Source organism: Scatophagus argus, chromosome 15 (assembly GCF_020382885.2).
Source record: "Scatophagus argus isolate fScaArg1 chromosome 15, fScaArg1.pri, whole genome shotgun sequence".
Taxonomy (NCBI): domain Eukaryota; kingdom Metazoa; phylum Chordata; class Actinopteri; family Scatophagidae; genus Scatophagus; species Scatophagus argus.
This window is the reverse complement of record NC_058507.1, coordinates 13,740,571-13,761,714: the sequence shown is the minus strand read 5'-3', so window position 1 is coordinate 13,761,714 and position 21,144 is coordinate 13,740,571. Positions and strand designations below refer to the sequence as shown.

The window sequence follows — 21,144 nt, the reverse complement described above, 5'->3', positions numbered from 1 at the left end:
TGAATTGTGTTTTGTTTTGTTCACTTCGTACTTATGATGTGTTTAAAGTTTTCAAGTAGCATGGTTTGTCACTGGGTATAGTTGGATGTATTAGATGACGATACAGTCGTTTATGTGAGAAGTGTATGTTACTGCTGGTATGTGTTTTGAAAAAAACTCATCAGAGTGAAGATGACATGATATATTCTGTAGTTTCACTCCTGCTATAACTCCTCCCTTCACATCTTCTTGCTCAGCGAGACCCTGAAGATACAAAAGGCGTTGTCGTCTTTGCCATTATTTCATAGGAATGAAGTAAAAGGAGCGCAGAAATCGTTTTCCTCCCCTGATGAATGGTTTGTCCACCAGAAGCATTTAATACTCAGACATGATGACTTGCCCAGAAAAAAAATGTGTGTGTGTAATAGAGAATAGGGATTGTGTGTGAACTCTCATATCAAAAAAAAAATCTAGAGCTTCCATCGATATAACTCTAGGCTGGTCATATCTGTTTGTTGGGGTGTAGTCAAGCGTAGGGAAAAGTGCGGGAGGGGTGTATTCAAGAGCAACGCAGACAGAGATGGATCGAGCAAGTGTGTGTGATAGTGTGACAGAATGAGAGTCAGGTGTTGTGAAGCATCTTGGCTGAGAGGAAGAAATGTCGCTTCTCATTTTGGAGCAAGCTGGTGCTTCTGCCCTTTCTCTGACACCCACGCAATTCTCAATGGCAGGATCGGTTACCACTCTGTGACATTCTGCTGGCTCCACACTCCTACATAGAGACGCATGCACACACACACACACACCCTAACACTGATTGACAGGCTGATGTCAAAAAGTCTTAGTAAATCCAACAGATCCAATCAGCCACACGGACACAGCGGTCTTAAAAACACAATCGCCTAATTGCACTGGTTCTAAGGAAATCAATCGAGTATAAACTGCTCCATCTTTTATGATTCTCAGTTAATTGATGTCGTTTTCCTTTTTGTGTGTTCGTACCCCAACAGCAGACTCACAAATATATGTGCACACCCTCACCCACACCCTCTATTGATCCCATTTTAATTAAGCCTTAAGGGTAGCCCACATATGAGCTGTCCAAACAAACATGTCAACGTTTAATCACAGAAACAGTGTATTTGGTTGTTCAGAACTATTAATACCTTTTTCACTTTATTTGTTACATAACAAGGCTTTCCCCTCATTTCCTTTTTTTCATTAAATGTGTTTTCTTTCCCATGAAACAGAAGAAAAAAACAGCTGATTACTCCTCCTTTCGAAGCTGAGGCTTGGAGAGGTGGCTGATGCATGCGTGCAGTCCTATTTGACTCAAGCCACGCGAAAGACTTTGATGGAGCTGTCTGTCTTTTTTTGGTCTGTGCTCAAGGTCTTATTTGCATCACTGAGCCAGTTTGTGAATGCAGCCTTTGAACTCAGTCTTTTTATTTTTTTCTTTAGTGCTTGTGTAAAGATGAGAGCACCCAGTCAAGTGGAAGCTAAAGTGCATGTTAATGAGTGCATACGCATGTGTCTGCATTTTTATGGGAGAAGTGCTTTATCGAGGGTTGCTTTCTTGGTGTGACCTCAGTTAACTGAGGGAAGGTTAGAAGCTGTGAACCTCTGCTGCATTGTTTTGTTCTTATATTTTTCTCTTTCCTTCTCCAACTTGTGAGATTGCAACCAAATCACTGTAATGCCCCTTTAAAATCTTATGCCAAGGCTTTCTATTCTGTTGGGCAAAAGAAAAACAAAACATTATTTCCTTTAGATGGGAGACATACTGCATCTAATTCCAGTCCAGTCATAGGTGGTTCACTTGGTTAAATGGTCATAAAAATAAATGTCATACAAAATAAAGGTATTTTGTAATTCAGTACAACACAGGATATCAGTTTATGAAGTTTCTTAATTGAAAACAAAAATAAATAAAAGAAGCCAATCAGTCACCTTTACCTGACTTTCTTTCCAGCCAATCTGAAAGAGCTGATCTCTCAGACGATGGTGAGCTGGGCCCAGGAGTGTCACATCCAGGACCCAGAGCTGGTCCGCAAGATGTTCAGCCTGCTGAGGAGGCAGTATGACAGCATTGGGGAGCTGCTGCGGGCCATGAGGAAGACCTACACCATCAGCGCTGTCTCGGTCCAGGACACTATCAACCTCCTGGCCTCCCTCGGTCAGATCAGATCCCTGCTGTCTGTTCGTATGGGCAAAGAGGAAGAGAAGCTCATGATTGATGGACTTGGGTAGGTTGCCCCAGAGGAGGTCTGTGTAGGCCAAATATGTTTGCCTTGGGCTTTATTTATACTTAATTTTATCTTACAAGTCATCATGTGTCTGATAGTTTGGCACACTATTGAAGTGCACTGTGTAAAATATCTATTATGTCTTGTTTCCTCTCCAGGGACATCATGAACAACAAAGTGTTCTACCAGCACCCCAACCTAATGAGAATACTGGGCATGCATGAGACTGTCATGGAGGTCATGGTTAACGTGCTTGGAGGAGACAAGTCCCAGGTTCAACAATTTCTACCCCCATTGCTTACACAGGCAGTTAAAGAGGCGCCCATGTAGTTCACCGCACCAGCTCGCCAGAAGTGATGTCGTTCATCCAGAAAGTCTGTTTTTTTAGTCCGTTTTTAGTCTGTTATCATTTGTGTGCGTGAAGCGCAGACACAGGGTGAGCGCGCATTAATGGAGACGTGGTCTCAGTAGGTGGGCCTTCTCCTCAGGCTGACAGCATCACAGTCTTGGAGGAAGGGCAGAAAGGGCAGAGTGTGGCTGACTGGCTGGCTGTGTGGCGGTGTCACGCCCTAGACTTTAATTAGGATTGAAGACATGCGGAGGACTTTATGGTAACAAGCCTGGAGAAAGTCGTTACAATAAACTCGGAATAAGACAGCAGATTCCCCAAAGCCACTTGGTGTCATTTTCATGTTTTCTTTTTGGGGAAAAATCAATGTCTAGACATGAAGATTGTATATATATGTATTTATAATGACACTGTTGCCTGAGAAATATGTCAAGACAAAGTGTACCTGTGCTTTGTAATTTGTAATGAACTTAGTCTTGGTTATGATGTTACTGCATTTATCCTGTTTTAAAATCTACCCAGGGCAGATGTTTGACCCTGCTTTTTATGTGTCATTCTACAGGAAATTGCCTTCCCCAAAATGGTGGCTAGCTGCTGTCGCTTCCTGTGCTACTTCTGCCGGATCAGCCGTCAAAACCAGAAAGCCATGTTTGACCACCTCAGCTACCTGTTGGAGAATAGCAGCGTGGGGTTAGGTGGGTACATCTCTCTATGTCCCTGTTTAACTGCTGCTTTTACAATGCATGATGAAATTTCCCAATTGACCTCTGATCCTGGACGAGGATCCTCGAACTTCAAAAGGAATTAATCAAAATGTGAAGAGTGTTGGACGTGCTAGAGGAAGATGTATGACATACGCATATGGACTGAACATACATGTAAAACCAGCTCTTTGATTGATGAAAGATGACCGCAAGCATTCTCATTTATATGCTTCATCACATTATAATCACCACAGGACTTGTCCTGTGCCTTGAAGCTCACATATATTGGTCTTAAAAGACGTGTGTGTAATTGTGAGTCTGAGAATCTATTGAATCGTCTCTCATTCTCTTAGAAGATGGCAGTGCCACAGTCTCAAAGAACACTCCGCTGGGGCGAGAGAGTGTTTCTCCTGGATGCACACACATGCACCCACACACACTTAAATACTTGAATTAAGATGCCACAAAAAATACACAATCTGTAATCACACTATCACGATGATGTGTTTGTAACCACAGTGCTAAAAGAGCCCTGTGGAACCTCACAGGTGTCTCCACTGGTAGAGGAAACTTTCCTTTAAAACTTAACCAGATCAGCTGCCAGTGATATTTTGGAAAAAGTGGAAACACTGCCCCCTGCTGTTATGTACTTAACTTTGTGGCATTATGAACACAGACGCAGGGTAATATAAGCTGCAACAGAGGAAATGGTTGATTCTGTGGGTGTGCTTTGTATTGTAGCTTCACCAGCTATGAGAGGCTCCACTCCTCTAGATGTGGCTGCTTCCTCTGTGATGGACAACAATGGCCTGGCTCTGGCACTGGAAGAACCTGATCTGGACAAGGTGAGACTCAGCCCCTGCGCTACTGTAGTGTGTATCAACATTTAAGGACCATGTCACTGGCAATGAAAATCTGAGGATCTTCACTTGCATAAACTAGAATTTGAGATGACCTATTATGAATAGATTAGAGTTGTATTAGTATTGATCCATATGTGATGTTTTGTATGTGTTATAACCTCCAGGTGGTCACCTATCTGGCAGGCTGTGGTCTCCAGAGTTGTCCAATGCTCCTGGCTAAAGGTTATCCAGATATCGGATGGAACCCCATTGAGGGAGAGCGTTACCTTTCCTTCTTGCGGTTTGCAGTCTTTGTCAACGGTATGGCTGCAGTTAACATTTAGTGTCCCTCTCTCTCTCCTTTTGTCTCTCACTCTCGCTTTCTGTTCAGTCCTCTGTATCTTTCCTTAAACATTTTGAAAAGTGCAGAAAAAGTCCAATGACAATCGAAAGACTTTTGATTAGTACTTAAGGCAACGGCTACCTGAAGTTATGCCTCGGGCTTGGGGATAGTGGTGTGTCAATGTTAGAGCTGCAGGGTGTTTCTGTGCTGTGTTTTCTTTCTGACGTAAATTGTGGTTTTCTTGTTTACACTCTTGATTTTCTGTTTGTGTTCCAGGTGAGAGTGTGGAGGAGAACTCCAGTGTTGTGGTCAAGCTGCTCATCCGTCGTCCAGAGTGTTTTGGACCTGCCCTGAGGGGAGAAGGAGGGAATGGCCTGCTGGCTGCCATGAAGGAAGCCATCAAGATCTCTGAGACGCCAGCTTTGGACCTTCCGGGCTCTGTACACGGAGTCAGCTCTGACGTGTAAGCCATAACGATCAAGCAAAGCTTATCAAATCAATGCTGAGGACTTACCTTTAAGATTAGATGCTTATCCCCCTTGCCTTGCCGTCATTGCTCTGATGCCCTTTAAAAATGTCCCCCTCTTTTCTGTTTCCTCAACTCTCCACTTTTCTCACTGTTAGGTCCGCTGATGGTGACGATGAGGAGGAAGTGGTACACATGGGCAATGCCATCATGTCCTTCTACTCCGCACTCATCGACCTGTTGGGACGTTGTGCCCCAGAGATGCATGTATGTTGGATAGAAACTATCATATAGAATAGAAAGAATTTATTTATTGGTTTTCTCTTATAGATTTTCCTCGTTTTCACCCCCCTTTTTCCTCTTCTTCAGCTCATCAACAAGGGGAAAGGTGAAGCTCTGCGCATTCGTGCCATTCTGCGCTCTCTGGTGCCTACCGAAGACCTTGTGGGAATTATTAGCATACCACTCAAAATGCCCGTCAGCAACAAAGGTACTGGCCATCCGCATACTGTACAACACACCTTTAGTCTTCCATCAAAGGACACATCCTTTTCATTTACATGCTAATACAGGATGTCTCGATCACATGCACGAACAGTGGTTGGAAAACTCTGCCCATTCAAGGCAAGGTGGAAGGTTATTGATTTCATTTCACTTCTCATGCCTTTTTAATCAGCACAACGCTTTACTGCACCCTCCCATTTGTAAGTGTAAGAGTAAGCCAAATCATTTCTATAGCGAGCTGTCTTGCTCTATTGATTGTTTAGCATAAGCATTGCAAGACTCACCTCTTAAATTTGCTGCCCAGAGCACTGCCACACAGATTCTGTCAGCAGGCCAGGCTCCAGCATCACAAGAATCTTATTCACATGCTGCTGCATGCTGCCCTAATGAATACACATGACTCCCCTAATCAGAAAAGACTTGTCATTATGTGCTGTAGGCTGTTCTCTGGGTATTTCACTGCTTAACACCTGTGCGGTTTACTCCGTGGGCTGAGCCTTTCTTTTCCTGTCTCAATCTGTCTCAGATGGGTCAGTGACAGAGCCGGACATGTCAGCCTGCTTCTGTCCGGATCACAAGGCCCCTATGGTGCTGTTTTTGGACAGGGTGTATGGCATTGAGGACCAGAGCTTTCTGCTTCACCTTCTCGAAGTGGGTTTCCTTCCTGACCTGAGAGCTGCTACCTCTCTGGATACGGTGAGTAGAGCTGACAGTAACACAGGAGAGAAGTAACAAATTGCTGGGCTTCGTACCGTGAACTTCATCAAGGATTTCAGGATCGATATTATCGGGCAACCTTTTATACTAATGAGGAACTTCTCATTAATCTGTGGTTGTAGTTTCTCTTTGGTTGATTAATGTATTCTTTACTCTTGTTCTTTACTCTTATTTAAACAAAAGATTACAGAGTTTTAAGTACAGGAGCAGCTTTGAAATTAAAACCTGGCTTGTTCAACTCTTAACTTTGGAATCTATAGGATGCAGCATTTTGGCTAAAATGAGCAGAGTTCCTATGATTAAGTGTTGATTATCTCTCTCTCTCTCTCTCTCTCTGTCTCTCTCTCTCTCTCTCTCTCTCCTTTTTTGATGTTTTTTATATCTTTTTAGGGTTATTGGTGGCTTTAATAGTGACATAATCTCTTTGGCTTAGCTTGCTTTTGCAACATCATTTACAAGATCATTTTTACATAGCTCTTTTGAAACATTGCTCTTTGAAATTGGTCACCGAACACACTCTTACCTTTCAAAGCAACTGTGGCCACAAATAGCAATTGCAGGATATTTGTAAGAGCCAAGACATTAGTTTAAAAGAAGGCCAAGAGTCATGAAGTTAGTGGCCTGACTCAGTGATATAATTTACACAGCAATATTTATGTAGAATTTGTTAACATTAGCTACCACAGACTACAAGTCCTAGCAGACCAAATGAGGATGTGGCAACAAAACCTAAAACCTAAAATCTTTAGTCAGAGGATGTGTTATTTTGTATTTCTTAAGTCACGTATGCTTGCTTTAGATGAAGCAAAGCCACCACTGTCACATGTTGTATGACCTGTGACCCTTTCTTTCTTAAGGAGGGTTTGTGTACCACAGAGACGGCCCTGGCCATGAACCGCTACATCGGCTCAGCTTTGTTACCCCTCCTCACCCGCTGCGCCCCTCTCTTTGCCGGCACGGAGCACTACGCCACCCTCATCGACTCCACTCTGCACACCATCTACCGCCTCTCCAAGGGCCGTTCACTTACCAAGGCCCAAAGAGATGCTATAGAGGAGTGCCTGCTGGCTGTCTGCAAGTAAGGAACATGTGAATCTCTTCCAGTTGATTTAAAAGTTTTCTCTTTTTTTTTTTTTTTTGTGACATTACGCCAAACATATGTGGCATCTCACCATCTCAGCGTACATTTTATCTGCTTTCTAGCAAACCTCTGTTATAGCTCAGGGCCTGTTTTCCCTAAATATCTCTCTAAATCAGTGAGACAAAAATGGTTAGAGTCTGAAGATGTTCTGGTAAAAAGCAGCCCAGGGCAACAACACTCTTATCTCTCTCTCACCTTATTCTGCAGACACCTTCGTCCCTCCATGCTGCAGCAGCTCCTGCGACGCCTTGTCTTTGATGTGCCCTTGCTGAGTGATTACTGCAAGATGCCTCTCAGGGTGGGCAACAATTTCCTTCACTTTTCTTACTCTTTTCAAATCCCTTTGCCGTCCTGTATTTGGCCTTCGTCTCACTTTGACTGTTCCTCTGGTTGCATGCCTCAGTTTTTGTTATTTCCTGTCTGCCTTTTCTCTCTTTTTACTTTTCTACATAACGCAGCCTTTGTTTTGTCTGAATGTAATACTTGACTAACTTAATCTAGTAGATTGTCGCTCTGTGTACCTACAGCGTATTTTCACCAGCTCTGTTGCAGGTGTGGCTTTACCATGGTGTTAATCTTTTGGTATGAACAAAGTGGGCAGCTACAGGAAGAGAGGGGAGGTGTATTGAATAGTGTTATTACATGCTCGTTGGCTCCACTGCTCCCCTTCGTTTGTCTGGCCACACAAGAAATACTGGAGATGTAATAGATAGTGACTGGTTTGTGAAATGGTGAACACAGTTGTTCTGTACTTTCATGTACACATTTGGTTTTCATTTCTGCTGAGTGTGAGGGAACTGATTTCCTTTGAGGTTCCAGTGTGTTGTGCGTATGTGTACAGGCTCGTTGATGGTATGCCTGTTTACTAAATTCTGTGTATTAGTTACTCTGCTAGTTTTGACCTTCGCTTTATGTGTGTCCTCCAGCTTCTAACCAACCACTATGAACAAAACTGGAAGTACTACTGCCTCCCGTCAGGCTGGGGCAGCTACGGGACCGCATCCGAGGATGAACTACTGCTCACTAAGAAAATCTTCTGGGGAGTATTTGATTCTCTGTCGCAGAGGGTAAGGGGTTCTCGATTTGAGTAATTAACGTGTTCTTATTAAAAGAGTATAGCATTGCAAATGTTCCACAGAAGTGATAAACAGTGAAATAAAAATCCTCTAATTCATCCAATATCTTAAGGTCTGTTCGTGATGCAGATAGCTGGACTCAGCGCATCACTCTAAATGCACGCTCATGAAAGGAGGCTGTGCAAAGGGCTGGCCTGAAAACATCAATATCTCGACAGCCACCATTGATCCACAGCTGCTAGCATGCTGCTTATCAGGCTTTTAGAATAATTCTTCATTAACGTCTCTTCCGCTTGCCCCTGCACTGATACACTTAGACTGGAGAGGCTTTATAGCTTTATTAAAGTTCCACCTTAAACGAACAATTAAGCAAATTACTTGTTTTCGGTAAATAAGAATAAGCTTTGAATTTACTCTGTAGCTTTCTTTCTGTTACCATGCAGAAATATGACCCTGAGTTATTCAAGATGGCCATGCCCTGCCTCAGTGCCATAGCTGGAGCGTTGCCACCGGATTATGTGGATGCCTCCATTAGTACCACTGTGGAAAAGCCTGTTTCTGTTGACGCTCAGGGCAACTTTGACCCCAAACCCATCAATACTGCAAAGTAAGCCACGTTCAAACCAGATTTCTGTGAAACATATAGTATCAGTCTGACTTCTCGTATCATGCCTGTAATGTCGTGCACAGTACATGACATACTTGGCTTCAGTGACTTGCATATGCATACACAAGCAGACTAATTGTCCTGTTCTTTTTTTTCAGTATTGCTCTTCCAGAGAAGCTCGAGCACTTTGTCAACAAGTATGCAGAACATTCCCATGAGAAATGGTCAGCAGAAAAGGTAAAGCCCGATAGCGTTCACCTGCAAAAATAGGTATTAAATTGCACTGTATTCAACATGGAACAAGTCATAAGTATTGTGAGAAAAGGAGAGGACACTTAAAATGTTTCTCTTTGAAGAAATACTGCACTCAAAATCATCAGGAAAGTGACGATTTCTTCCATTTCAAAGTGAAAAACTAGTTCATATCAATGTTGTTGATTCTACATAATGTTGATATTGTTCTTTTTACCAGTGTGACAGAATTCTTTCTTTTGTTGATGCCTCACTTTTGTTATTATTGAAAGAGATACTCCAGGCATGCTGACAATAATTTTGCTTGTGTCTATGTAGAAAGCTCCTGCTCTTTTCTGTGCCAAGTGCTTATGCTGCATTGTTACATCTGTCAAAAAAATTAGAGCTGAAGACAGCACAAACTGAATGTGTTATGCATACTTACTCTGCCACCAGTCTTCTAAACAATAAATTGTGTCCTTAAGAGAATCTGAAGGCAGGGAAGATTGTTTTCATGCTTGTACATCCATTTGTGCTTGTGCTTCAGGTGCTGCTGGGGTGGAAATATGGAGACTGTGTGGATGAGAAGGCCAAGATTCACCCTCAGCTCAGGACCTTCAAAGCCCTGACAGAGAAGGTACAGAATGCTGAACATAAGATTTGTGAAGAAGATTGAGAATGAAGCGACCTAAAAATTAAGGCTGCTGGGCCCTTTTCCCTTTTTCTGTCTCTGTGTGCGCTTCAGGAGAAAGAGATTTACAGATGGCCAATTAGAGAGTCCCTGAAGAGTATGCTGGCAATGGGCTGGAGCATCGACAGGACCAAAGATGGAGAAAGCATGTCTCAGCAAAGGGAGAGTGAGAAAATGCGAAAGATCTCTCAGGTTTCACAGGTACAGTGGCAAGGATATGAGAGAAACAAACACTGACATCAAATTTGCCTTTCCTTCAAAAACTTTTCATTAACAGACCATTATGGTATGTTATACAGTGGATTATAAAATTATGTGTTTCTTCACTTAATTGTCATCCTCTAGTAGTTGATGATAAACTCATAATCATAATATTTTTAATACTGAATACTAAAGTTTTTTGCTTTTGCTTTTTGCTATCCAGTAGTGTAATTTACTTTTGTTTTATGTTTTCTCACACTCTCAGCTGCAACATTGGTGTTATGTGTGCCTGACTCAAAGTGATGATGCTCTTGATGATTGTTCTCAAAGTAAAGATCAGCATCACAGCACTTTTGTAATCCTGTTTGTTTATTTTCTTCCTTACACAAACGTGCAAATATTTTTTTAACTTCAGTTTTTTGTTGAATTTGGAAGTCACAGTCAGTTTAGGTCTCATTTAATAAAAGTGTTATAATAGCAGACTGAGTCTCAGTGTAAATCTGCATCTTTTGAACATCTCCAGGCAAATGGCTTCAATCCGAGCCCAATAGACACAAGCAACGTTGTTCTATCCAGAGAACTGCAGGTGAGTTTGTTGTTTTGTCGTACCTTTTTTTTTCTTTTTTTTTTTTTAAAAAAACAGCATCAAATGACCTCTGAGTGTGAATACAAGATGAAATATGAAAGGCAATATTTCCTGAATGTGAATGAGTAATGTGGGTGGGACCTGCTCTGCACTGAGATGTACTGATTGTATTGTTTGTCTTTGGTCCAAGGGGATGGTGGAGGTGGTGGCTGAAAACTACCATAACATCTGGGCAAAGAAGAAGAAGAGTGACCTTGGAAGCAGAGGTGATTTGCTAATGAAGTCAATCATAGTCGATGCACATTACATAGTGGTATCTGCAGGACAGGCAAAGAGCCTAGGTGGTGCTGGTGTGTGTAAAGTGCATCTTGGTTGTTGCTGCGTTTATATGTGCCTGTGAGCATATGTGTTTGCCCCACTGGCATTGACTAAGCACACAGTAGAGAACAAGTCTTACTTAATACGAGGTTGTCTGTGGTTTAAGGTGGGGGAACACACCCACTGCTGGTGCCCTATGACACCCTGACAGCCAAGGAGAAGGCCCGTGATCGGGAGAAAGCCCAGGACCTTTTCCGCTTCCTGCAAATCAGTGGCTACAGCATCACAAGGTTCAAACTTTTAAGATGTTGGTCATATGTCTTCCTGAAGTTTAACCCAATTTGCTCACTTTTCCTCTTCATAGTTAGCACTGCCAGGGGAGTCCTTTGTCTAATACCTTTTAAAGGAAATGTGGTATTGTTGGTTTATAGTTAAGATATTTTTGTGTTGCAGAGGTTTGAAGGACTTAGAGCAGGATTCCTCTTCCATGGAGAAGAGGTTCGCATACAAGTTCCTCAAGAAGCTGCTCAAATATGTTGACTCAGCTCAGGAGTTCATCGCTCATCTGGGTATGTTCACATTGCATTGGACTCGACTGCAAAAAAATAGTCCTGTTGCTTACTACTAAATGTATGTACATTCGTGCTCTCCATCCAGAGGCCATGGCTGCCAGTGGCAAAACAGACAGGTCCCCTCATGAACAGGAAATCAAGTTTTTTGCCAAAGTAAGGATGTAATATTAACAGATGCTATCCACATATATGCATAACTCTTTTTGATGAAATTTCCATCAATCTGATCTGATGTGGTCATTATCGATCTCCTCTTTCAGGTTCTCCTTCCCCTCATTGACCAGTACTTCAAGAACCACTCTCTCTACTTCCTCTCCTCCCCCAATAAAAACCTTAGCAGCAGCGGTTACGCCTCCAACAAGGAGAAGGAGATGGTCACCAGGTACACAGTGAAAACAGCTCTTTTAACTACCACAATATAGCATGACAATACCTTTAAAGTATTCATTTAATATCCTAAACTCTTACAATCATAATTACTAATCTTCTCTCCCAGTTTACTCTTTGTAACTGTCTGATTTCCTTCCTTTGTCTATCCATCACACCTCCAGCCTGTTTTGTAAACTGGCAGCTCTTGTCAGACATAGGATTTCTCTCTTTGGTAAGCTAAATACTGGGACATTCATCTGTAAAACCGCACTTTTATTTTTATTAATCATTTATGAATCAAGTGTGTATTAATGAGCTTACAAGGAGCTGGTAGACTTTGACATTGTTACCTTCGTTCAGAATTAGGCTACCTGTTTCTCCTGTCTCCGGTCTTTATGCTAAGCTAAGCTAACAGGTTGCTGGCTGTAGCTTCATATTTACTGTACAGACATTAAAGTGGCATGAATTGTTTCATATAACTATTGGCAAGAAAGCTAATGTGCATATCTCCTAAAGCAATGAAGTGTTTCTTTAAACAGCAGCAACCTGAGCCCCTGCCACTGATATGATGATTAATTATTTAGATTGTGATGCTTTTGATAGTTCAGTTTGATCTACAAAACCACTGGATTTATTCATTTTACCCCTAAACGCAGTGGATGCCCCACATCCAACTGAGGTGCTGAACTAGAAATCGATTCACTAAACTTGTCCTACTGAGCCAGAAAACTACTTATTTGGCTGTAGGCTTGTGTGTGGTGCAAACCCAGACAAGAACTCAAAACTGCTATGAGAGGCTCAGCTCAGGTCAAGAAAGACCTCAAAACATGGGTGACAGCATGTGTGTTCATGTCATATTGATGCTTTTGTGTTGTCTCGCAGGGAGTGACTCCACTACCATTGTTAGCTGTCTGCATATCCTGGCACACACCCTGGACACCAGGTGAGTACAAATTTGACAGCACTTGAGCCTCAAAAGGAACCTGGAACTGTTAAGTTTTCTCTTTGAAAGTTGAAGAGATGTTAATAAAAACTTTTAATTGTTAACAAAAGCCCTCAGCCTGATAATGAGTGTTCAAACTGTAAATGTTTGAGAAACTAATTATAGTTTTTCCTGTTAAAAGCAATAATGCAGAATGTAACCCCTGTAAGACCCTGAAGAGGAGAATATTTGTCATGAACATTTTCTTTTTAAGCAGTTATTACTCTGATGACTTATGGGAGGCACTGGCATTAACAAAGAGCATCCTCTGGCATTTAAATAAGCAAAACAAATTTCATACACCACATGTTGCCCGGGGCTTATTGTGTTCTTTAGACACAATGTGCTGTTTTTTAATACAGCTCACTCATAATGAGGCTAAATTTACGATGTATTACTGTGTCTTGTTTGTGCTGAAGAGCTACAGCTGATGCCCACAGACTCTGTCTTTCATTTCCCCTTCCTACTGGGACACATCAAGGCTTAACAATGGGTAATTCATTTAGCGATGTTATGAACTGTGAATTGCTGAAAATAGACCGACTAATCATATTAATGCATTGTGCTTTTTCAGACTGTCATATGATACGTCTTTGCTCCACCACCGGCAAACTCACCTTAGATTTCAATATCCACTCAATTCATTAAATAAATCATTGACGTTTTAGTGTACAGGCCGTCAGGTTGGTACTCATGTCTCATATTTCATGACTAAAAACCTTCACAGCCTGTGAGAGTGAAATAATTTTAAAGTGAGCGTGTCCCACTGTGGGTAAACAGTGTTGTCCTTTGCATACCAAAGGGTGTCCAGTGGTTTGTTATAGCTCTACCCGTGCATATCTCCTTGTTTGGTTTCAGTCATTTATTACTCTCCCTTTCACTCCAACAGGACGGTGATGAAGTCGGGCTCAGAGCTGGTGAGGGTGGGGCTCAGGACATTCTTTGAGAACGCCGCAGAGGACCTGGAGAAGACGTTCGAGAACCTGAAGCTGGGGAAGTTCACTCACTCCCGCTCGCAGATGAAAGGGGTGTCGCAGAACATCAACTACACCACTGTAGCTCTGCTCCCCATTTTAACCGCTCTGTTTGAACACATCACTCAGCATCACTTTGGAGTCGACCTGCTTTGTGAGTCCTGACAGCAAAGGAATGATCTAACATGTTGCGTAAAAGGCTGCTCAAACACTGTAGTCAAGTTTCAATGTCAGGTTTAGTCGAATACAGTGGTGACATCCTTCTTACATCTTGACACTGTGGAAAATATGTATATATTGCATACTTACACAAATGTGCAGTAAAGTTATCATACCCTACCCTGCAAATAAGCAAAATAACAAAGGACTTTTAATCAGTGCTTTACAATACTTAGTCCATCATAACCTATCCTGTAAGGCTGCTGTCGTAGGAGGTCAACATTTCAGGTTGGTCTGTCTACCGCTTCGGTCCAGACTGAAGTATCTCCACACCTATTACATAGATCGCCATGTATTTTGGTACATACCTGTCTTTTTCTCCAGCGCCACCAGCAGGTCAGAGTTTACCCACTGAAATATTTCAAGCTCCTCAGTCTCGAGTGTTGTATTTTGTCTAACATTCACAGTTGACAGAAGATCTGTCCCTGTTACTTTGGGGATACTTCGACATTTCTTGTTACACCACCAAAATGTGGATGCTTTGTGTTCTAATTTTTTTTTTTTTGTTTTTTTCCAGTGGAGGATGTCCAGGTGTCTTGCTATCGAATCCTGACCAGCCTCTATGCACTGGGTACTGGGAAAAATATTTATGTAGAAAGGTATCTCAGCTTCAACACTGGATGATTTTGTTTTTAATTTCTGTGAAACACAGAAACTCAGTGATATTCAGCAGCATTGACCAGCTCTCCTCCACTCTGCGTCCCTCAGACAGCTACCAGCTCTCGGTCAGTGTCTGGCCACCCTGGCTGGAGCCATGCCTGTAGCCTTCCTGGAGCCGCTGCTCAACACCTATAACCCCTGCTCCGTCTTTAATACCAAGAGTGCTAGAGAACGAGCCAGTGAGTCATTGTCATGTAATTATTCTAAAATAAAAGTGTTCATTACCCAGAGTGGACATTGGTGGCTTATCAAACAGCTTAGTGTGAATAATGAACTTGTCTGCCTTTTATAGCCATCTTATCATTTTGAGATATTCTACAGCAGAGTTTTCAAAGTGGGAGGGTGGAGTTTCAGGGGAGGCTCAGTAAATCAAAGTGAAAAGCGATTCTACTAGTTATTATTATACATACATACATACATGTATTAGTTATTAGTTATCAAAAAAGATCACACAGAATAGCCCAATTGTGTGCAAATTAAAAGATTTAGCACAGAAATACAGCAGTATTGAGGCATTTACTGTTTTTTCCCCTTTCCCAGAGTCAGACCCTGATAAATGCCTTTGGACAAACATGTTTTGTGTAGCAGTATGAAGTTGTGACAAACAGCAATATTAGGATATCTTGACTCAGTTGTTGAATGTCTATGGGACCAAATAACATAATAATAATAATCCCACAGACATCCAGGAATTGAGCTAATCTAGGCAAGTAAACTATGGTGTGGCAAGTGAGCATCTTTTTCCGGGCTTTGTCTAAAGGGAGACCACAATGTCAGACTTTGAAAACCCCTGTTCCACAGCATGAGAAAAGTCTGGCTGATGTGTGTTTTTTACACATGCGTGTAAGTGTGTGAAATTATCTCACATATCAGCACACTTACCTCTGCTTAGTTGTACTGTAATGTAAACATTGTTTTAGTCACATGTGAGTCCCCTGTGGTGTTTTCAGTCCTAGGCATACCAGACTCAGTCGAGGAGATGTGTCCCGGGATGCCGTGGCTGGACGGTCTGATGAAGGACATCAATGACATGGCAGAGTCTGGAGCACGCTACACAGAGATGCCTCATGTTATCGAGGTGGTGCTGCCCATGTTGTGTAACTATCTGTCTTATTGGTGGGAGAGGGGGCCAGAGAACCAGCCAGCCAGCGGGGGCAGCATCTGCTGCACCACCGTCACCTCAGAGCACCTCAGCCTCATTCTGGGCAACATCCTCAAGATCCTCAACAACAACCTGGGCATCGATGAAGCCTCTTGGATGAAGAGGATTGCAGGTGGGCATATTTTGCTATAACAGCTCATGATAATGAGAAGGAATGAATGCATAGAAGAGTCTTACCTTTGCTCCACGCCACATTGTCTGTGTGGGCAGTCGTGGATCAGCGGTTAGGGTGTCGGACCCGTAACCGGTGGATCGCTGGTTCGATTCCCCGTACCGGTGTCCATGGCTGAGGTACCCTTGAGCAAGGTACCTAACCCCCACTGCTCCCCGGGCGCTGCACGCGGTCGCCCACTGCCCCGGGTTTGCTGTGTGTGTGCACGTCACTTGGGTGGGTTAAATGCAGAGCACAAATTTCGTTGGAGTGAGTTCCCTCCAATGACAAGATATGTCACTTTCATCTTTCATTGTCTCACTGTCTTAATAGTTTCCCATAACACTGTCAGCAGTGCCAGACCTTGTCTGTGAGAGTGAAAAAGGTTTAAAATTGATATTGATATATTTATATTGAAATCATTTATTTTGAAATACCAGTAAAACAGTGGTAGCTTTCCAATATGTCTACACATTTTAAATAAATAAATGAAGAACTGTAATAAAATGACATTTTTGCTTTCTTTCACCTTTTAGTGTATGTGCAACCCATCATCGGCAAGGCCCGTGCAGACCTGCTGAAGAGCCACTTCCTGCCTACGCTGGAGAAACTGAAGAAGAAGACAGTGAAGGTGGTGGCTGAGGAAGAGCTGTTGAAGGCAGACAGTAAGGGAGACACTCAGGAGGCTGAGTTGCTCATCCTAGACGAGTTTGCAGTCCTCTGCAGGGACCTGTATGCCTTTTACCCCATGCTTATCCGCTATGTGGACAACAACAGGTAAGCTCACCAAGTGTTGCATGATGGAGTTGATTGTAGTATTTAGGAGGACGTTGGGCTGATGTATAAATCTCTTTTATTTCAGGTCCAGGTGGTTAAAGGAACCAGATGCTGACTCCAATGAACTCTTCAGAATGGTGGCTGAGATATTTATCCTCTGGTGCAAGTCACATGTAAGTCTCATCTCCATACTCGTTTCACTGCAATTAACAGGCAGCCTTCATGAGTTGGAGCTGTGATAAAGCAGAGCTATCTTTCTTTGGCATTTGTCTTTCTCCAGAATTTCAAAAGAGAAGAGCAGAACTTTGTGGTCCAGAATGAAATCAACAACCTTTCCTTCTTGACTGGTGATAATAAAACCAAGATGTCTAAGGTAGTTTTTGTATTTGCCCACAAACTCTCAACACTGTCAACTTTATTTCCTGATTCTGGCAGCAAGTTAAAAAGATGTGTAATAGCACCTTTACCCCAAACATGTGTGTGTCTGGGCAGTGTTAGTGCAGTGGTTAGCACTGTCGCCTCATAGCAAGAGGGTTCCAGGTTTGAATCCTGGTCTGGGCCCTTCTGTGTGGAGTTTGCATGTTCTCCCTGTGCCTGTGTGGATTTTCTCCAGGTACTCCGTCTTCCTCCCACAATCCCAAAAATGTGCATGTTAGGTTAATTGGCTACTCTAAATTGCCCCTAGGTGTGGTATGAATTTGTGATTTCTGAGTGTATGAATTTATGCATGTATGCTTGTTACAGTAGATGACAGAAACTAACATTCATCCCTCAGTAGACAAATATTCTTCCATGCCTCCAGCCCTTGTCAGCATTGCAGGGGTTAGAACATTTGATTTGTTGTCTGCCTGGTTTAGCTGTTTAAAGGCAAACAAATGGTTTTCATTGCAGTTCACCTCCATGTGAGGACTATATGCCCTCTCACCATTTTCTTCTATCTGTCTTTCTCTTTCTGTCTCTCTCCCTCTGTCTCAAACAGTCCTTTAAGGAAAAGGTAGAGTGATGCAGTGCATGAGCTGTTTACCTGCCAGCTTATTGGCTTATGTGCTCCAGTCATCGAGCAGAAAAGCCAATAGCTTGTGCCGCTGTGCTATATAGTCTATAGAGTAGTTGTATACAGTATCATGTCACCTGATTATTTGTGGTCTCCATTCATCATCAGACATGGTAACTTTGTCATTCATCATTCTCTTATGGGCAGAACACATCTCATAATGGAGTCCAGCCCTTCTGTAGCAAATCATGTGATCACATACTGCTGGTGTGTTTGCAGTTAATGGATTGTGGTACCCTGGTGTTATTTAGCCAATAGTTACCTCGGGCTATTTAAATTACATTGTGGTCGATGTGTGATAAGTGTGTGTGTGTCATTGTTTATATATTCATATGGAAATTAGTGTTTTCCCTGAGCCAGACGCTTCAGATTGGCTCAAAAGTGTGAGCGTTTTTCTCACTGGTAACACTCATCTAACAGGGGCAGTCTGTTAGTTTTACTACTTTTAAGCTGAGGTGTGATTCTTAATGTTACAGTGGCACAGACTCAGTCTGGTCACAGATTTTGCCAGGGCTGAAAAAATAAATGCCTCTCTTGTCTCTGGCTTTTCTTCAAATACAATGTGAGTGCTCCCACTATGAAGTGAGCTCTATTAAAATGCTGTTAAGCCGCCATAACGTTTTTCTTCACTACTTTGTGTTGTCTAAAGCTAATATGATTTTTATTTTCAGTCTGGAGGACAAGACCAGGAGAGGAGACACAAGAAAAGGCGAGGTGAGTTCTACTCTATCCAGACCTCACTGATTGTGGCGGCTCTGAAGAAGATGCTACCAATTGGCCTCAACATGTGTACCCCGGGAGACCAGGAACTCATCTCTCTAGCCAAGACTCGTTACCTGCTGGTGAGTCAACTCTTGCATGACCACAAAGTATCCTTACATTCAGACAATAACACTTAGTTAAAACATCTACATTTCTGGTACTGTTTAATAGAGAGACACAGACGAAGAGGTCAAAGATCATATTCATCAGAATCTGCATCTTCGAGAGAAGGTGAGCATGTCGAAATCAATATCAGGACTGTAGGTGGCTATAGGTGTCCAAAGACTGTATACGCTGAATTCAACATCCTTCTTTGTAACATGTTCTCAGTCTGAGGACCCTGCAGTGAGGTGGCAGTTAAACCTGTACAAGGACATAGCGATGAGAAACGAGGGCTCTCCAGACCCTGAAAGGGTGGTGGACCGCATCCAGAGGATCTCTGCTGCTGTCTTCAACCTGGAGCAGGTCAGGCTCAGACGTTTACATATACCCATGTAGTATGAGCTGCTGAGAGATCAAAAAAATAGAAGTTTGTTTTTACCTCTGTTCTTTGGTTGGTTCAGCCACAGAAAAAGCATAGAATCAGCTGTGTGTTGCACCTTTCGCTTTTGACCGTGTGATTAACTACAAATTACAGTGACAGTAAACTTACACTGAGCTGCTTCACTATGTCTGACTCCCCTTTAACCGCGACGTCTCCTTTCGCTTATGCACTTATGTCACCAAAATACAAAAAAATATAAATAAATACTAGTGCTGAGAAAAAGTCTCCTGAAAATGGCAGTTCTCAGTTATCAGAGAGGTTTTTTTTTGCTCAGGTTCTGTTCCAGGTGGTGGAGAATGTGTCGATTAATCATGTCATCTTAACACTGACCTCTGCTACTCCCATTAGGTGGAGCAGCCGCTGAGATCCAAGAAATGTGTATGGCAGAAGTTGCTTTCCAAGCAGAGGAAACGGGCGGTTGTTGCCTGCTTCCGCATGGCTCCACTTTATAATCTGCCAAGGTATGACTGTATACATTAGACCTACTGCCTCATCACCTTTGTTGCAATTTTTTTTAGCCTAAAATTATTCAAAACAGCCACGTAATCGTGAATCAAAGATGACGTTCAAAAGTAGCAGAGAGCTCCCAGCAGATGAGAAATTGTATGGCAAGTGTTATAACATCACCTTTATTCTTACTGGCTAAATACCACCACACATTCTTTTTATTCTGTCTGACTCCCAACTCTCATTTCTCTCTTCCTGGATTCTGACCCTGCATTAATGCACCGCCTCCATCCCTGTGGTTGTAGGACAAATGTCTGGCCCGCAGCTGTTATCAAGGAGTGAAAAAAAAGGGACACTAGCAATTTCATGCCCTGCTGCTCTGTAACTCAATCACAGGAAGTCAGGCAGAGAGCTACAGTAGGGAGGAAAACAATTACGAGACCCAACCTGGGGGTGGCCATCTTCAATATGTGCTCAGACAATGCTGCCCGCCTGCTTGCCAGCATGACTCATTTATTCAGAGTTGTTGTCAGTGAAATATGACAGAGCATAGCTAATAATTATTAGACAGTATTTACAATTCAGGAACAATTGACTGTTTTTGTTTGGAGTAATAGATTTGTGTTCAAAGGGTGGATGTCAAGTTTCTGGATAATGTTGACTCTCCCTGAGTCTCACTCATTCAGATGTCATATTTTCTCTTCCCTCTCTCTGTTCAGCCTTTGTTCTCTCCTCAATGTCACGTTCTATTGTACCTCATCCCCTCAGGCACAAAAACAATAATTACTTCCTGAATGCCTACCGACATATTTGGCTGGAGATAATGCATGAGAACACAGACTATGACAGTCTGCTCTCCATGCTGACGGTAATGTAGTACTGACCTAATGTTGCTTCTGTGTGACCTTGCATACTTTTCTTAACTACCCCTCCAGGCACGGTTTTTGCTGTGGATTTAATTCCCATTCAGATATTCCCACTGGTTTTTCCACTGGTCTGTAGCTGTACAGTAATGCAGCAAGCTGAATCGAGAACAAGTGATTTAAAGGGACAGTGTGATATTTTGAAAACTATTCTTAATTGCTTTCTTACTGAGAGTTAGATGCAAAGACATGGCATTCTCAAATCTGTGCAGTAATTATGAATCAAGATCCTGCAGGAAATAAGCTAAGCTAACCAGGAAGTCCCAGACCACCTTTTCATGTAATACCACTCCAGATGTTACATCCACTGTACCTCTGGAGGGAACAGTCTAATAGCCCTGCGTAGTTTCAGCTGAGAGATGTATACGGGCGGTGATTTCTCAAACTGTAATAAATAAACAAAATATACTCACAAAATGTCAAGAAAGGAAATAAATAAATTAATAGGTCAAAATAAATCCTGTGAATTCTGGACATAATTTACATGTTGCTCCTTTAAATGTAAAAATCCTTTTTTAACTATTACTACTTAAGATAAGATCATCAA

General features: G+C 42.4%; 1 protein-coding gene across 1 annotated transcript in view; it reads left to right on the top strand.

The window, feature by feature from the left end:
- LOC124071973 (ryanodine receptor 3-like) overlaps window positions 1-21,144 on the top strand; it is a 97,171-nt gene that overhangs the window by 60,646 nt on the left and 15,381 nt on the right. The window contains exons 40-75 of the mRNA XM_046413083.1: window positions 1,952-2,225; window positions 2,384-2,498; window positions 3,137-3,269; window positions 4,020-4,123; window positions 4,306-4,441; window positions 4,740-4,926; window positions 5,088-5,196; window positions 5,299-5,419; window positions 5,960-6,129; window positions 7,008-7,228; window positions 7,499-7,589; window positions 8,218-8,358; window positions 8,811-8,974; window positions 9,133-9,211; window positions 9,753-9,842; window positions 9,951-10,097; window positions 10,621-10,683; window positions 10,874-10,949; window positions 11,168-11,291; window positions 11,455-11,570; window positions 11,659-11,726; window positions 11,834-11,955; window positions 12,125-12,174; window positions 12,825-12,885; window positions 13,814-14,052; window positions 14,635-14,716; window positions 14,826-14,956; window positions 15,728-16,051; window positions 16,627-16,867; window positions 16,953-17,040; window positions 17,148-17,240; window positions 18,593-18,763; window positions 18,855-18,914; window positions 19,014-19,148; window positions 19,576-19,688; window positions 20,443-20,542. Of these exons, the coding sequence (XP_046269039.1) occupies window positions 1,952-2,225; window positions 2,384-2,498; window positions 3,137-3,269; window positions 4,020-4,123; window positions 4,306-4,441; window positions 4,740-4,926; window positions 5,088-5,196; window positions 5,299-5,419; window positions 5,960-6,129; window positions 7,008-7,228; window positions 7,499-7,589; window positions 8,218-8,358; window positions 8,811-8,974; window positions 9,133-9,211; window positions 9,753-9,842; window positions 9,951-10,097; window positions 10,621-10,683; window positions 10,874-10,949; window positions 11,168-11,291; window positions 11,455-11,570; window positions 11,659-11,726; window positions 11,834-11,955; window positions 12,125-12,174; window positions 12,825-12,885; window positions 13,814-14,052; window positions 14,635-14,716; window positions 14,826-14,956; window positions 15,728-16,051; window positions 16,627-16,867; window positions 16,953-17,040; window positions 17,148-17,240; window positions 18,593-18,763; window positions 18,855-18,914; window positions 19,014-19,148; window positions 19,576-19,688; window positions 20,443-20,542 (4,739 nt within the window). The remainder of the gene's footprint in view (window positions 1-1,951; window positions 2,226-2,383; window positions 2,499-3,136; window positions 3,270-4,019; window positions 4,124-4,305; window positions 4,442-4,739; window positions 4,927-5,087; window positions 5,197-5,298; window positions 5,420-5,959; window positions 6,130-7,007; window positions 7,229-7,498; window positions 7,590-8,217; window positions 8,359-8,810; window positions 8,975-9,132; window positions 9,212-9,752; window positions 9,843-9,950; window positions 10,098-10,620; window positions 10,684-10,873; window positions 10,950-11,167; window positions 11,292-11,454; window positions 11,571-11,658; window positions 11,727-11,833; window positions 11,956-12,124; window positions 12,175-12,824; window positions 12,886-13,813; window positions 14,053-14,634; window positions 14,717-14,825; window positions 14,957-15,727; window positions 16,052-16,626; window positions 16,868-16,952; window positions 17,041-17,147; window positions 17,241-18,592; window positions 18,764-18,854; window positions 18,915-19,013; window positions 19,149-19,575; window positions 19,689-20,442; window positions 20,543-21,144) is intronic.